This window comes from Mytilus californianus, unplaced genomic scaffold, assembly GCF_021869535.1.
Source record: "Mytilus californianus isolate M0D057914Y unplaced genomic scaffold, xbMytCali1.0.p SCAF_9, whole genome shotgun sequence".
In the NCBI taxonomy this organism is placed as follows: domain Eukaryota; kingdom Metazoa; phylum Mollusca; class Bivalvia; order Mytilida; family Mytilidae; genus Mytilus; species Mytilus californianus.
Window position 1 is genome coordinate 34,119,889 of NW_026262745.1, and position 16,369 is coordinate 34,136,257.

Genomic DNA, 16,369 nt, shown 5'->3' on the forward strand with positions numbered 1-16,369 from the left:
TAAATATATATTTGGAGTGTGGAATAATTGTAAGGTGTACATGTATGTCTGGCAGGTATGATCTGACCTTGACCTGATTTTAATGGTTCATTGGTCAATGTAAAGTTTTTGTGTTTTGGTATGTTTTTCAATTACCATCAGCAATTATAGGTCAACTATATTTGGTGTATGGAATAATTGTAAGGTGTGAATGTCTGTCTGACAGGATTTATCTGACCTTGACCTTAATGTGATGGATTTTTAAAAATGTTAAGTTTACGTGATACTTTCAGTAAAACCATTATCTTTTATACTTTCAACATAAAATAATTGTCAGTAAAGCAGGCGAGACATTTCAGCGTGTGCACTCTTGTTTCAATATCACACTAGTATATATCAACCCGAGACACCAATGTAATCCAAAAGAGCTCTGCTCGAGGGATTATATTGGTCGAAGGTTGATACAGTGTGTGATACCGAAAAAAAAACCCCATATCATTTGCAATTAATTATAATTATACCTAGATTAAATGTTTTTCTTGTGACATGACGTAATACAGATAAGGAGTTTGATATAACCTTTGCAACCGTGACTGATATCGATTACATGCCGTCATACATATTAGGAGTTTGATAAAGCCTTTGAAATTTCATATTCTCTAGCCAATGTTAACTCTCTGGCCCCTCCTTTCCAGGGGAGGACATGGCAAGAGCTTAACCCTTGGCTAGCGAAGATCTTGCAGCCGTGACTGATATCGATATTACCACGGATGGTTGATACAGCACGATGGCCATTGATTGTATTACACATAAAATTTACTTGTATTTTTTTTTACCAAGTACATAATAAAGTGTAAACATACATTTGGATTTTGTTGTCCAAAAACAACAAAAATATCAGATACAAGTTTTACGTTTTAGTACGTCTTTTCCATTGTAAACAAATATAACATAACCGTTCCCAATGAAATGCATTTGCATAAAATCTACATTATAATAATATGGAGAAATGGAATGAACAAGAATTGAAATGACATTGATCACCGATTCTTAGATGTCGAGTTGACCGTAAATTTAATTTTGTAAAGAACTGCTCTATTTGTGTTCTTCTATTTTTTCAATGCATTACTTTTTTTTAGCTCTTTAATGATATTGCTATTTTTCGCCTAAATTTCATATTAATTATCACAATTTTTATAGCGCCATATTTCGATGTAACAATAAATATTCATTTAAATCTAGACACAGAGACATACATCATCATTGATTTTCTATATTTACCATATTTAGAACTAGAATTTAATCTTAATTTTTTTGTTTGTGGGAGAAGTGTTGTAATCTGATCAAATAATTCCCCTGAAATCATATAATCTAAAATAATACTTTATATTGCGACTGAATGGTTATATAAAACTTTTGCGTGTTTTCTTTAATAGATTATTGGGTTTTTCTCTGCATTATTTACAATACATCTCTGATTATGTTTCCATATTTAGTAAGAACAAATTGAAAACAGAAGACCAACACATTTTTTCCCCGAAACCATATATTGAAAAACGTTTTATTGTGATAAATCAAATGGGCGGATTTCCTATAATTTGCAAAAGTACGTTTAACTTATGTAACATACCAACAAATTTGTATTTTTTGAGTTTTGTCTCGTCTTAATAGCTCTGAAATACGGCCCTGGTATTCCAGTTTTGTATGCTTAACATTCATTCTATTAGAACCAACTTATTTTCGCGACTTAAGGGAGTAGAAAAATAACTCATATACAAATCGTCGCAAAAATGATCAACTTGGGTCTTCTCTATATGAATTTAACAACAACATAAGAAGATCGCGCAAATATATATATCTGGAATTGACTATAAAGGGCTAAGCGCAAAAATTACAGTATGCAAATCCTTTTCTGAATAGTCGTTTATTTATCTCTTCTGTTTATTTATTTCCTTTGCACTGAATAAAGAATATTTCAGAAATGTATAGAGGATCTTAAAACACTAAACGACTAAATGTTTTTTTCTTTCTCTCAAAAAGTATCATAAATCACAGACAAAATTGTAAAATGATGATTTATTCTACCTTCATAATTATCAAATATACAACGTAGCTTTATTTTCCGGTCGAATTATCCTTGTTCGTTTCTTGGAATGTTCAAACAAAACACTATAAACATTGATCAATTTGGAAGTAGTACACACACTGCGTCCTCTATATATATATCGGCCAGTGTCCTCATGTTATTTAAGCGATTGATAGTGAGCGATTTAAGCGATCGACAGTGAGCGATTTAAACGGGATAAAACGACTGAATTATTCAGGTAGAAATTACAATGTACAAGTGGTCCAAAATTTGTAAAATTTTTATTTGTTCGAAATCTCATTAATTTAAAATTACATTACATATATGTTTCATTATAATACGTTATCTTGATTGGCTAACAGCAACCTCGCGTCATTCTGAAATTAACATTCATTTAAGAATTGAATGCTTCTTTTTGTAAATTCATTGGGGTGTAAAAGCGTTGACCGAAGTACATTTTGTATGAAGCGCGGAAGCGCTTCATTCTATAAATGTACGCACGGTCAACGCTTTTACAACCCTATGAAATTACTAAAAGAAGCATTCAATACTTATAATTACATTTTTTCGCTATGATCATGAAAACACAATTACTATCAAGTTTTTTCTTTTATTTACCTGTGCACTTGATTGTGGAAACGTGTGTCATCATGTATGTTTCAATTCATGCAATTCATTTTGAAATGAAGAATGACGCGAGATTGCTGTTAGCCAATCAAAATAACATATAATAATGAAACATACATCTAATGTAATTATTTCAAAATTTCAAAATGAAATGTAACATCCAGGATGACACGAGCTTTCACAATAAAGTGCACAGGTAAATAAAAGAAAAAGTTGATAGAAATTGTGCTTTCATGATCCTAGCAAAAAAATGTAACTATAAGTATTGAATGCTTCTTTTAGTAATTTTATAGGGTTGTAAAAGCGTTGACCGTGCGCACATTTTTAAAATGAAGCTGTTTAAAAAGCAATATAATAAGGGCCTTATAAACTTATCACCGTCAGTGGTTTTTACTACAACTGGAGAAAATATGGAATGTTTTTGCATACTAGTATTCGACACGAATACAACTTCTAAACAGATTTTTAACACTACCGGAAAAGGGAAATAATTAGTAGACAGGGGAAATTAAGATAATTTAGATCGTTTTTCAAAATCTACAGAAGTTTCGTTTTTTTTACGTACGGTGGAGCTTGGAATTCTCTAACTACATATGGGTCCGCAAAGAGATTTTCCGTATTATGATATTACGGTAAACGTGGAACTCATGAGAGCTGAGAGCTGAGATTAAGTTAAGATAAACTGTTCAAGCAGAATAATGGCCCCATGCAGCAAATTTAAAGAGAACGATATCTCATTTAGTATCAAACTGTAACTAATGACATTTATAGACCATCGCACTTCTGCGGAGACCATCGCACTTCAGCGTGACCATCGCACTTCAGCGGCCCCATCGCACCTCCGAGTCCTACACATTAACTGTCGAAATGGTGCAGTAACATTTGCAAATATTAAGTTATTAATAAGAAAATGGTGCGCTATCAAGTCTACCCATCACACGTACCAAAAGGATCGTAATTGTATCATTTGTACTTACAGGGGCGGATTCAGGCGGGGGCGTGGCGGGCGTGCCCCCTAAAATTTGCAAAGCATGGGTTGACCTCCGCTAAATAAAGAATATTTCGATAATTTTACCTCAAAAAAATGTTCGCTTCGCTCCGCTCGGCGACTATTTAAGTTTGCGCCCCCTAACCTAAAATCCTGGATCCGCACCTGACTTAAAGCACATCATTCGTCAAGTGTGAAGTTTTGTAATTGAAAAAAATAATTCGAAAATAATTCACTTATAGAATTAATTTTGTTGAATTTTTTTGTCTGCTTCAATGCAAAGATTAACACAATTGTTGTATAAAACATAGTATCGGAATATTTACGGACTTCAAATCGGGGACGTTAAAACAAATAGGACAAGCTTTCAGTCGGGGAATAAATTGATTTTAAATGGCATGAATTGGTCCATTTATAACAAACTTAATTCACGTTTCCCAATTGACAACAGAAGATAAGTGTTTTCCAGTTTATCTTCGATGGTGGTTAATTCGAAGAAATTTATAATACATTAAAGATAAGGCGTGTTTCCGTCTTTAATATCGTAATGTTCATTGATTTTACTCTACATATCAAGGATCTGTATAGGACGGAATATTATTTATCAAGACAATTATATAGGTTTTTTTGACATGGATAATTCTAAGAAAAAGACCATTTTTGTTAATAAAACAAATGTTAGTTGTTTCAGATCTAGGATGTCAAAGTACATAACAAACAAGGAAGATGTGGCATGATTGTCAACGAGACAACTATCCACCGAAAACCAATTGACAAGGATTTGAAAATTCGAGCTTACTATTTGGCCTTCCACAATGAGAAAATCCCATGCCGTACAGTGAACTTTAAAAATGTACGGGGTTGACAAAATATGAAACATTTCAAATATAATAAAATAGAAGCCTGATTCATGTTACAACAATAAACAAAACAAAAATCAATGGCTGACAGCAATGAAAACCACTCGATAACATGCCTCTGACATGTGACAGGCACATACTGAATGTAGAGGGGTTAAACACGTTGATGAGTGCTCCAAGATTCCTCAAACCTAGGACAGTGATGTAACATCACAACGTAAGCGTCATTTGAAATTTGCTAGACTCGTCACAGTGGTGCTTAACACAAAAAATAAAACATATAGCAAAAAAAAAAAAAAAAAAAAAAACCAACAGAAAACAGTCGACACAAAGTACAGAAAGAAGAGTGCTCGTAATTAGTGAACTAGTTCTAAGCTCAATTTCTACTAATAAGTACAAACTAAATTATCAATCAGTAAACCTCCAACGGATTTTAAAATGAATGGACGTCATAACGGATGATCTTTTTCAATGATGACACAAATCAATAAATAGCTTGACTTCAACTTAATCTCTGTTTTGGTTATAAATGCACTTCTTATTTTTGGAAAAATTCTAAGATTTTACCAAAAAATATCAAAATTGGGCTTTTCGGCAATCTTTCGGCATTTTAAAAATAATCTTCTGGTTTGAAAATAGGCCATAATATTGTAAGAACCTCAAAGTTATCACATCGAGCTGTGTTACTCTGAAATTAAGTGAAAATTGAAAGATTTTTATTAAACGGTCCTGTTGTGAAATAAATTCAGGGGAAATTGGCCGTGCTACGTCTGCTTTTGTAAATCCACATTTGAACCATTAATCAACATGAATCTTATAGTAGTTATTGCGAAACAAACACAACTAAAGGCATTGCAACTTTTTATATAATCTCCTCAGGGTACGTTTACTGGTACTTACTGGACATTGTAAAGATTTAGCAGCATTGTGGTCTGTATGTTTTGTATACAGTTTTCACAACAGTACTGTAAAACGGAAACAACTCTATATTTTGAGTAATACTTGTAAGAAAAATTTTCTAATTCATAGATAGGGCCAAACTGTACGCTGATCATTTTTCATATCTCGGTTTCATTTTTTTCCATCTCATAAGTTCGTCTCATTATTCTTTTGATGTTTCTTTAAATTCTAAATATTCTCATTTTGATAAACCATTCTGTCTCCAGGTCTTGTTATATATAGTCACAAATACATTATTTCATTTTAGAAATTCTTTCCAAATAGTTTTTCCTTCTGAAACAGCTGATGAATAGGTTAACCATTTTGTCCTTCCAGGATAACGAAGTCTAATTAAGTTTACTTCCTTAGAGCTCAGACCATTAACTGAAGTCCTAAGGGAAGGCTTAAAAATTGATTGTAACAAGATTGTTGTCAAAGACTTGGCTGTTCTGGAGAGATCATCGATCTGTTGGTATAAAGGCACACTTCTTACTGAGATTGACTTCTAAGCTATAAACATGCGGTTTCTTTCAGTATATCTATCTGCTAATTCCTACTTGATTTTGTGTTATGAAGGGAAAATGTTTTTTTCCATACACAACATGGGTTCATACTGTTCTTAGGATAACACTAATGTATTGATAGCGTAAAAACATAATACCCATATACAACATGGGTTCATGATTTTTTTATACATCAATTAGGGTTCTGATAAGTAGCAATAACAATAAAAGATCAACTTATAGAAAGTCAATATGATCTTTGACCTTGACCACACGGGTTTTAAGGTCATAGTCATGAACCATTTGCTTTGAATTAAAAAAATTCTATGTATCAATTTAATCAAGTTCAGGAACTGTACCAACGTGCTGCTTTTTTAAGATATAGATGTATGAAGTCGGCGAGGCACTTCTATGAATTCGTATTTATGTTGACATTTCGTAATGAACAATTACGATTTTGTTTAAACTAAAGTGAGAGTCGTGTTTGAAATATCTAATATACATACAATACTGAACCTAATCTATGCTTATCAAATGCGAGGAACAGGCACATAACTGTTGGAAGAAAATCGCAGCTGTTTCAAATCATGTCACTGTGGTACTGTTAATCACGAGGACTACTGGCCCAACTGCAATGGCATCAACTAAACGGTAGACCCGAGTGGACTGTATTTCATGTACATACTTGTTCCTGTTGTTAAAAACTTTTCGTTTAAAAAAATAGACTATGTTTTAATCTGACTAAATTTTTTAATACTATTTGATCATGTCAGATGTGACATTGATTCTTTACGTATATAGATTTTTGAATTATATATAATAGCAGCACCAAAGATGATTTTCCTCATTAATTAAGTACTCTTCCTTGTAACAAAAGTACATTAGTAAAGAAAAAGTTATTTCTATTTTCTAATTATGAACATTGATTAATTTTAACTATGCCCTGGGATGACAAACCTCATAACACCTACACCGATTTGTTAATGTTTTCTATATTGTTACCGACAATAATTATTCCAAGTATGGTCATACTAGAGTTAATACGAGGGAGCATTAAAAATCAATAAATAGTAAGCTTGTTCCAATACAGACACAGAGTTGCTATATTATCGATACAACCGGATTGGTCTTACGATAATTCGTACTCCTGTGTTAATTTTGCCAGAGTTTTATGCTTCCAACATGCAACACCAACCAAAATGAACTAGACACACATCTTCAGATTATTAAATTTAACTTTAAATCAATTTCAGAGATTATTTGAGAAATTTATTAAGTTGCGTAAGACACGAACTTTGCAAGATATCATCTGCTATGTTTTATGTAAACATTCTGGTTGCAGTTACTGTTGGATAATAGGTTGAATATTCAACCACATAATCAATTTTCTACAATGACAGGATTTCAAATTATCAATTTCAACAGTGCTTTAAATCTATTTGCTGCTATCACGGTTAACATTACAAGACGACTGGGATATTGACATTAGAAATATCTTCTGCTAAACGATCAAAACACAATGAAACGCCTTTTAAAACAAAGGTCATGTTTCTATCAAGAAAACACTGGAGTACAAAATCAGACGTCTCTTTCTGACGTGGAGTCCGACATTGACGAAGATCATCAACAAAGACATCAGTTACACAGATCCAACTCAGACACAAATTTAGCAGATATTGCCACTGACTTGTTCCTGGCACAGTCTTGTGTCTTTCTACTGCGACATCCTTCTGTGATCAATTTCTATAGACTGAGAAAGAAACTGAGAAGTGACGACAAGCGATGGATGGGAGATTTTCTAAAACGAAATGGACTTGAATTACTGTTTGAATGTTTAGATAATTTAGGAAAATATTCAGGACAATTTTCGACACTGGTGTTACGTTTGGAATGTGTCATGTGTATCAAGACCGTAATGAACTCCGCCATTGGTTTACAGTGTCTTAGTAGATCTGTCTACGCTCCAAAATTCGCTTCAGGTAACAATATATCTTTATTTTCATTTAAAAGAAAGCGTTGTTGTAATTTTTGTTGTTGTTTTTAAACGGAATTTTTCCAGCCGTCTTTTCAATTTTATCACCATAATTTCTATCTTTCACTTAGTCGTGATCTGTCTTAAAATAGAAATTCAAAGTATAAAGTTGCTGTATAATCAAGTGTTTATTTTTTCAACGTCTGTTTCATATCAACAAAAGCTTTCAAACTTTGGCACGTTTAACAATCCTGTAGCTATTTTTGTTTTATTTACTTGAAAATTATACTTCTTCATGGTTTCCTTATTGTAGCAGTAATGTTTGTCTTTTCGGAGCCTCGATATAACCCTTTTGTTTTGTGTGTAGAAAGTTCTTTTTGAAATTTCTATTTTTTTTGCATTATGTGTGTGTCAAATGCGATTTTTTTGTGTTAGCAATGTTCGGTATTGTTGATTTCTTTTTTTGTTGTTGCTGCAAGTTCTTTATATAAAAAAAAAATCCATATTTTCCAGGAATTCAAGAGTATCAATGCACCATCCTGTTTTATTTCGTTTTTCTGTTTTGTATGCATAAAACCCTGGAGACTGGTTAAAATCGTGCATATAAAAATAGATCAGTGTTCCAATTAGGCAAGATTCGATATTTGATTTTACACTGATATGAGGAAAGGAGACAACAAATGTAATTATCCTATTTATTCCATTGGAGTTTTTTTGTAAAAGTAAAATGTTTTAATTTATATAAATTTAAGGGAGAAAATCTGTTGACAAATAGATAAGTATCGCGTGTGTGGTCTTATCAGAAACATAATCAATTATTAAAGACGCAGAGATCGAATCCAGAAACTAGATCTTATTTTCGCTTCAGTGACTTTCGTCGAAGGAGAGACAAAAACAACCATTGAATGTCCTATCAGTTAAGGGGTTGCATTTAGTAATCGTAAAAAAAAAACATTTTTTAAATTCTCTTTTCGTCCCTTTTGGTTATATTGTTCTTCACATACATCCAACCGTTTGATATGGAGTATTCCAAATGAAGATCAAACCAGAAATTCGCGATAAACACGGCCCAATTACCCGTATCACATTCAAATTAAATCCCGCGCATTACGACCAATGTATTATCTTTGAGTAGAACCTCTTCCCGACAAAAAGCAGATTCAGTAACACCGAACCCCCAGAAAGAAGTGAACTATGATTCATTGGTGCTGAGTCTGTCATCAAACTGGTATCAAACTATTTTTTTTTGTACTTTGGGCAGCTCAAATCAATTCAAATAAGTTTGATTTTTTGGGCAGCTCAAATCAAATCAAATAAGTTTATTGTAAAGTCGGCAAGTTAGATAACAATACAGTATAAGATCTGAGCGAACTTTTGAAACAACATAGACTAACTCTTAACTCTGTTACTTTTGCTGCAGACAGACTGAACTTATTTCTGGATTACATCAAATTGTGAATTTATTTGCTACCATTTGTAAACAAGCATTTCAACTCCAATACTTCAAACGAAGGATATTCATTAGAAATGCCTAGAATCGACTATCATCATTAAAATTTACACAACATCAGATACTTGTCACAACGATTTAAATTTGAAATCAAGGCTTTAACGAGATTTGCTGAAAATGATATTTTAAGTTTGAGATCAATATTCGAATTATAGGATAAAGCAATTACGTCTATATTTAGAAAATTAAAACATTTATATTTTCAAAGTATAAAGAATGAATATATTGTTACCATGTTGTCATGACACCCGGTATGTTGTAGAAGGAGCAAAAACAAACACAGCTATTTGTCGTTCATTGTAAAATGGTTTGAAAGGTTTCACATTGATGAATACAAGGCTAAGTTACCCCCTGTATGTAACCGTATTCTACCTGTAGTTTGAAAAAATGAATTATAACACATTTCTTTTGGGCTAACAATGTCAGGCCGTAATATCAGGTGAATTGGTAGAATATCGTGTGTTTTACATCAAACAATACAGTCTCCATTGTTATGCTCTGAATATATATTTCATAATGATTTCAATATGTGGGTCATATAATCTGTATCTTCACTTGTCGAAACTGTCCTGAATAATTCAACAGAAAGTCTCGTTTGAGAACTAGGCTTTACGACAAAAATATCACCTAAATTTTCACATTTTGAACTTTTTTGTGTAACAAACTGTTCAACAGCAACTGCATGTGGAGTACATATATTCGTTTGAATAATAATCCAGACACGAGAGCTTGTGTTTCTTATCAGAATATTATTGAAAAGGGATTACCGATTTAAAGGATGCTACTGAATCAAAGGTTTCGAAGTAAAATTTTAAAATAATCGCTACGCAATCATGATATTTTTGACCGTTGTGAAATATTTGTCGCAGATCATAAGGATTTGTTCCATCCATGCATCTTAAGCACTTCCTGTCCTCTTTTCATCGTCTAAGTCTTATCACCAAATGCGACTTATTACTGGATTCTCAACTGTCTTGAACAACAATGTGGGTGTTCATCCTTAAACAGGAACCGTTCCGACGCACATGAATTCTGCCCTGGTTGTTAGTGGGTTCTATTGCTTTAGTCTTTCGCTATTTTCTTCAGGTTTTAATTTGTCAATTTGTCAATTTGTCTTTCATCTTTAAGCCATACGTTCTTTGACTTACGATTTGCGATTGTCCCCTTGTATCTTCTTACTTTTTAAACATGACGATCTTTTGTTTTAACATAGCTTTTTTTAACCTTTTTGTCATCATTTAATCTCATCGTTTATAATAAGGATTACTTCAAACGAGCGCTTACCACAAATTTGATTGACAATACTTATGCACATTGGATATCGATAACCAAACCACATAGCCAATTTTATTTATCACGTCGATTGATTCGATGAAAATAAAGATTTATTTGATATATCTTTATTTCATAGAATTTTATCTTGTTGAGTTCTCCAGTTTCAAAATGCATACAGAATAAATTTCATTAATTCAGTAATGTTCGTCAGTATCTTTTGCTCGTTACTTCAGTCGGTTCATATACCTGTCTAGTCTTGTAACCAGACATATTAGTATATAGAATGATCGATATATATTTGTATTAGTGGAGTAATCCTTCTTAATTCTTTATTTGTTTATAATATTGTATATACACTTTTTAATATACCAAATAACTGATTGCTACATTTATAGGCATGAGAGCAAAGCTAGGAAAAGGCAATTCTCCCATCACAATGTCTGGGTAAAACTTTTTTCCATTTTAGCACATCTCGCCAGTTTTTAGATAAAATAGTTTTATTGTAAGAGGATAAACTGAATACACCATATATTCGCCCTAAAAATAAACATATTCACATATTAAGGTGGTACCTAACACTACAGGGAGATAACTCTGTAAAAATCAGCTAAACGTTTTAATCACGTTGTTTTGTTAAGGTAATATTAAGCTTCTCAAAGTGTTTGTCAAACTGCTATATAACCAATGAAATTTTTCTGATAAAGTGGTTGGTTCAAATTTTTTGAAATTTTTATATTTTTGTCAAAGGGTCAAAGTAAACATTTTGTCAAAATTTTATGAAAATTAAACGAGCCAAATTAATATTAGTCAAGGTGTTGGGTACCACCTTAAGACACATCGTACATTTCAGAGGATTTTTTTTGGCATATCAATAAATCTTTGATATATACAAAATTAAAGACCTTTTCTTTCTTCCAAAACTTTAAAATGTGCTTTGCAGCTACAGTTCTAATTTAGAAAATGGCAGACACTCACTGTGTTGAAGGCCAATTGGTGGCCTTGGGCTGTTTTCTGCTCTTTGGTCGGGTTGTTGTCTCTTAGACACATTCCCCGTTTCCATTCTCAATTCTAAACAATAACACTACATTATCGTTTTACCAGGAACGATCATAACCAGAAGTTTAGAAAGACAAAAAGACAGAAATGCCTTCGGAGCTATAAAACAGAAATGTCCCTCAAAAACAATTGGCGACATAACTGTGAAATTTAGTTATCTGGCGGAATTGCAACCTTAGTTAAAAAATCACCTGTTTATGTTGGTAACATTTTATGTAATAAAGCATGACCCGTGGAGAATCAACAAAGAAAACATGAGGGCATAGAAATTTTTGAATTTAATGCAAAACATATTAAGTTGATTAAAAATTAGAGAACTAACACTCCACAAATACATTATCTACGCACATGCACAATTTTTTTTATTCGAGCGTCACTGATGAGTCTTTTGTAGACGAAACGCACGTCTGATGCAAATACAAAATTTCAATCCTGGTATCTATGATGAGTTTATTTAGACAATCATACATATTGTTCGCTTTATTCTGATCACTTCTTGGATAGTACTTTTTGAACTTAAACAAATTATTGTAATAGAGATAATACGTTCTTTTGCATGTTTCATGTCTTATATCTATAATTCTTTGTAGAAATTAACCCAGAATCAATTTAATCTCTAGTATTTTGAAACATAAATATATTTTACTACGACATAAAACTAACAATTTTGAATCTATAGAGAAACTTAAGCTTATTATCCGATCTGAAACGAAAGAATGCTATTTATAATAGCTATTTTAAGGAAACGGATTATCAAGATATTTCTGTAATAGAAATAAATTCATTAATTTCTTTCCTTAACTTTTACCATGATATCTGTGTATAATACTCATGTGTTCATCGGAATCGGTAATAATTATTTATCATTAGGTATCAGTTTGCTTCTCACATAAACTCAATCAGTGCCATGTGTCAAGAATTTAAAAGTATATCGAATTTGGTGACTATATATCTATATTTGAAATACTGCCGCTCCTTTTCTATAAAAGCATGTATCACTTTGGCTTCCCTACGTAACAGTTGAATACAATCTTGGTTATAAAAAAAATACCGTAAAAGTGTAAACATGATATTGAAAAGGCACCAGGGTTAATAACATCTCAACATTTTACATATATTGATAAATGTTCATACTCTTATGTTGTGCTGCAACACCACTGTCCCAGGTGTTTTTGGGGGTTGGGGGGACGCTCGCAAACACTTTATGGAATTTTGAAATTCCGTATGTGTCCGTCTCAAGTCAGGAGCCTGTAAGACAGTGCTTGTTGTTTGTTGCTGTATGCCTTATTTGTTTTTGGTTGGATGCTTTACGCATAAGTTTTTGTTTGAAGTGTTTTGCATTTTGTCACGCCGGGGCGTTTAATGCTTACTACACGGGATGGGTCTAGTTTATGGTTGAAGGCCGTACGGTGACCTATAGTTGTTTAAATCCCTTATCATTTAGTCTCTATGGAATAGTTGTCTCTTTGGTAGTCATACAACATATCCTTATGTCTTTATTTAAATGTTATATTCATGATTTCTGTGTGGAGTATATTCTGTTTGATGTTCACGACTTATCAGCGCTGATCCAATATGTGTCATTTTTCATCGTCAATAATGTCAAAGTCCATATCAAACAGTTCTTAATATTGAAGGAACAGAGGAACATATTCACATTGTCCATTTAAACACCCTGTCTGTAGTTATGAGAACAATGTACTTGCATGTATCTGCATGGTGAACCTATGATGTGGTTACCTTTAAAACGTTTAAGAAAATCACAAACGACATTGATTGCGTTCAGATTTATTTTCAATTCAAAATCGTTTTGACAACAACAAAAGAATTAAACTGTAGATTGTATTATTTTTATTGTCGAGCCTTCGACTTTAGTCGAAAAAGCGAGACATAGCGATCCTACATTCCGTCGGCGTCGTCGTCGTCGTCGGCGATGTCCACAAATATTCACTCTGTGGTTAAAGTTTTTGAAATTTTAATAATTTTCTTAAACTAAAGTTTTTGAAATTTTAATAATTTTCTTAAACTATCCTGGATTTGTACCAAACTTGGACAGAAGCTTGTTTATGATCATAAGTAGTATCCAGAAGTAAATTTGTTAAAAAAAAATCATTTTTTCAGTATTTTACTTATAAATGGACTTAGTTTTTCTGCCAAGAAACATTACATTCACTCTGTGGTTAAAGTTTTTAAAATTTTAATAACTTTCTTAAACTATCCTGGATTTGTACCAAATTTGGACAGAAGCTTGTTTATGATCAAAAGCTAGTATCTAGAAGGAAATTTTGTTAAAATTTGTACCTGTTTATCCGTAATTTACTTATAAATGGACTTAGTTTTTCTTCCAGTTAACATTAAATACAGTCTGCAGTTAAAGTTTTTAAAACATTTATTAGATTCATAAACTATCCTGGATTTATACCAAACTTTGACAGAAGCTTCTTACAATCAAAAGTATCTAAAGGAATATTTTTATTGATTTTTTTCCTCATTTTTGTTGACCCTGCGATTAACAGCAAAAGTAGGCGAGACACTGGGTTCCGCGGAACCCTTACGAATTTTTAAAACACTGCTTTAATATAGTAATTAATTTCCCCATGCTCAAGGTTTCCTTGTTTGTCGTAATTCTGTTTCGGTTAATGATTCTAAATTAGTTCATATTCTGGAAACTCTGGTGTCTAAATTAAATTGGATTAATGGTGTTTCAATTTGTTATAAGACATAAGACATAAGACATAAAGCTTTATTTAGAGTCGGTATAAGCAATACAATTACAAACATAAGCTCTGAAGAGCTATTAAAACCGACAGAACAAGCACAACAAACAAAACATACATATCAAGTCATGCACACATACAATTAAACATAGAAAGCAAGAGTTCATATTAATATGTATACATGCAACACAAAAGTTCTGTAAAGCATCTTAAACACACACACACACTGAAGCATGCACTTATGAGGTAAAAATACAAAAGCAAAAGTGAAATGGTTTGCAACATAAAATGCACATAGAGATTAGTTAAGTAACTACAACAGGCGACACATTGGCATGAGCTGTCAGACCAAGAATTTTATCAAGTTCTTGAATTTATTTAAAGATGATTGATTACGTAGCTCATCTGGCAGCCCTTTCCAAAGCTTAGCACCCGCATACCTTAAAGATTGTAGGCTATATTCAGTTGTTCTCACGTGTGGTAGGTCTGCTGTATTCTGGTATCTTAAAGAGTAAGGGTTTTCCTTTAAGTGGATTAAATCATGGAGATAAACAGGACAATCTTTATTAATAATTTTGAAAACTTCAATAGCCAATGATCGCATACTCAATTTTTTAAACATGGTAATTTTGATTTGCAGAGTAGATCTTCATAAATTGCTGAATAGTTTTCATAAATAAATCTTAGTGCTCTCTCTTAAATTTTCTCAATCTTTTTTGTATTAACCTCCCCACAAAAGTGCCAAACTAGTGGGCAGTAATTAAAGTTGGACATTATGAAAAATTAATACATTGTTAGTTTTCCAAGTTTAGTCAGGTGTCTTCCAATTGTTTTTAATACATTTAGCTGTTTGGATGCTTTTTTACATATTATAGAGACATGTTCATTGAAATTTAGTTTAAAATCTATTGTTACTCCTAAAAGTTTAACCTCATATTCACATTCTATTTCAATACCTTCTAACTTAAATTTTAAGTTTTTGTCTTTAGTATTTTTACCTACAGCTATCGCTTGAAATTTTTCTGGATTTGCTTTCATTTTATTCATTGAGAACCAATTAAACAAAATTTAGCTTTCATCTTCTAGAGTATTAATTAATTTATCTAAATCATCATCTGCGTATGAAAGGGTGTTGGCATCTGCATAATTATAAAGTTCACTTTTATGAATAAAATAGAAAATGTCATTTAGAAAAATATTAAATAATGTCGGCCCCAATATAGACCCTTGTGGCACCCCTTTAAACATTTATTGCCAGTAGCTTGAATTAGAATCTACTTTAACACACTGTTTTTTTATTAGTTAAATAATTTCCAAAAGAGGCGGAGACACCATAGGATTTTAATTTTAGTAGGAGGAGGTAATGGGGTAGGCAATCAAAAGCCTTGGACAAGTCCATTAATATAGCCGCTACATATTTATTCTGATCTAAAGCCTTTTTCCAATCTTCAATTATTTTCAATAAAGCTGTTTGACATCCGTATCCTTTTCGAAAAGCTGCAGAAAAATGTGGAAAAAAGAGTTAAAATATTCAACAAGTTAAGTTTCTATAGAACTCTGAAAATTTTTTGAAATCATGGGCAATATACTTACAGGTCTATAGTTTCCTTTATCTAGAGTGTTTTATTTTTTTATGCAGAGGAATAACTTGTGCTTCCTTTAATTTATCTGGGAAACAGCTGATTCAAATGATTTATTTATTAATTTAGAAATTGGATAGGATAATTCAGATTCATATAGTTTTAATATTTTTGAAGAAATTCCATCTTTTCCTGTTGCCTTTTTAATATTAATTTTATTGATTTGTTTTTTAAAAACTCAGAATTTACTGGGCTAAAACATAGTTCTTCTTTTTCT

At 32.1% G+C, this 16,369-nt stretch overlaps 1 protein-coding gene across 6 annotated transcripts in view; it reads left to right on the plus strand.

Annotated features, from left to right (window-relative positions):
* The window catches only part of LOC127715604 (inverted formin-2-like), a 79,402-nt gene that overhangs the window by 22,092 nt on the left and 40,941 nt on the right, over nt 1–16,369 (plus strand). Inside the window, exon 2 of one of the 6 annotated variants that reach the window (XM_052221691.1) lies at nt 7,236–7,961. The exons of the other annotated variants lie outside the window; for them this stretch is intronic. Within the exon in view, the coding sequence (XP_052077651.1) occupies nt 7,502–7,961 (460 nt within the window). The 5' untranslated portion in view covers nt 7,236–7,501. The remainder of the gene's footprint in view (nt 1–7,235; nt 7,962–16,369) is intronic. 6 annotated transcript variants of the gene reach the window in all.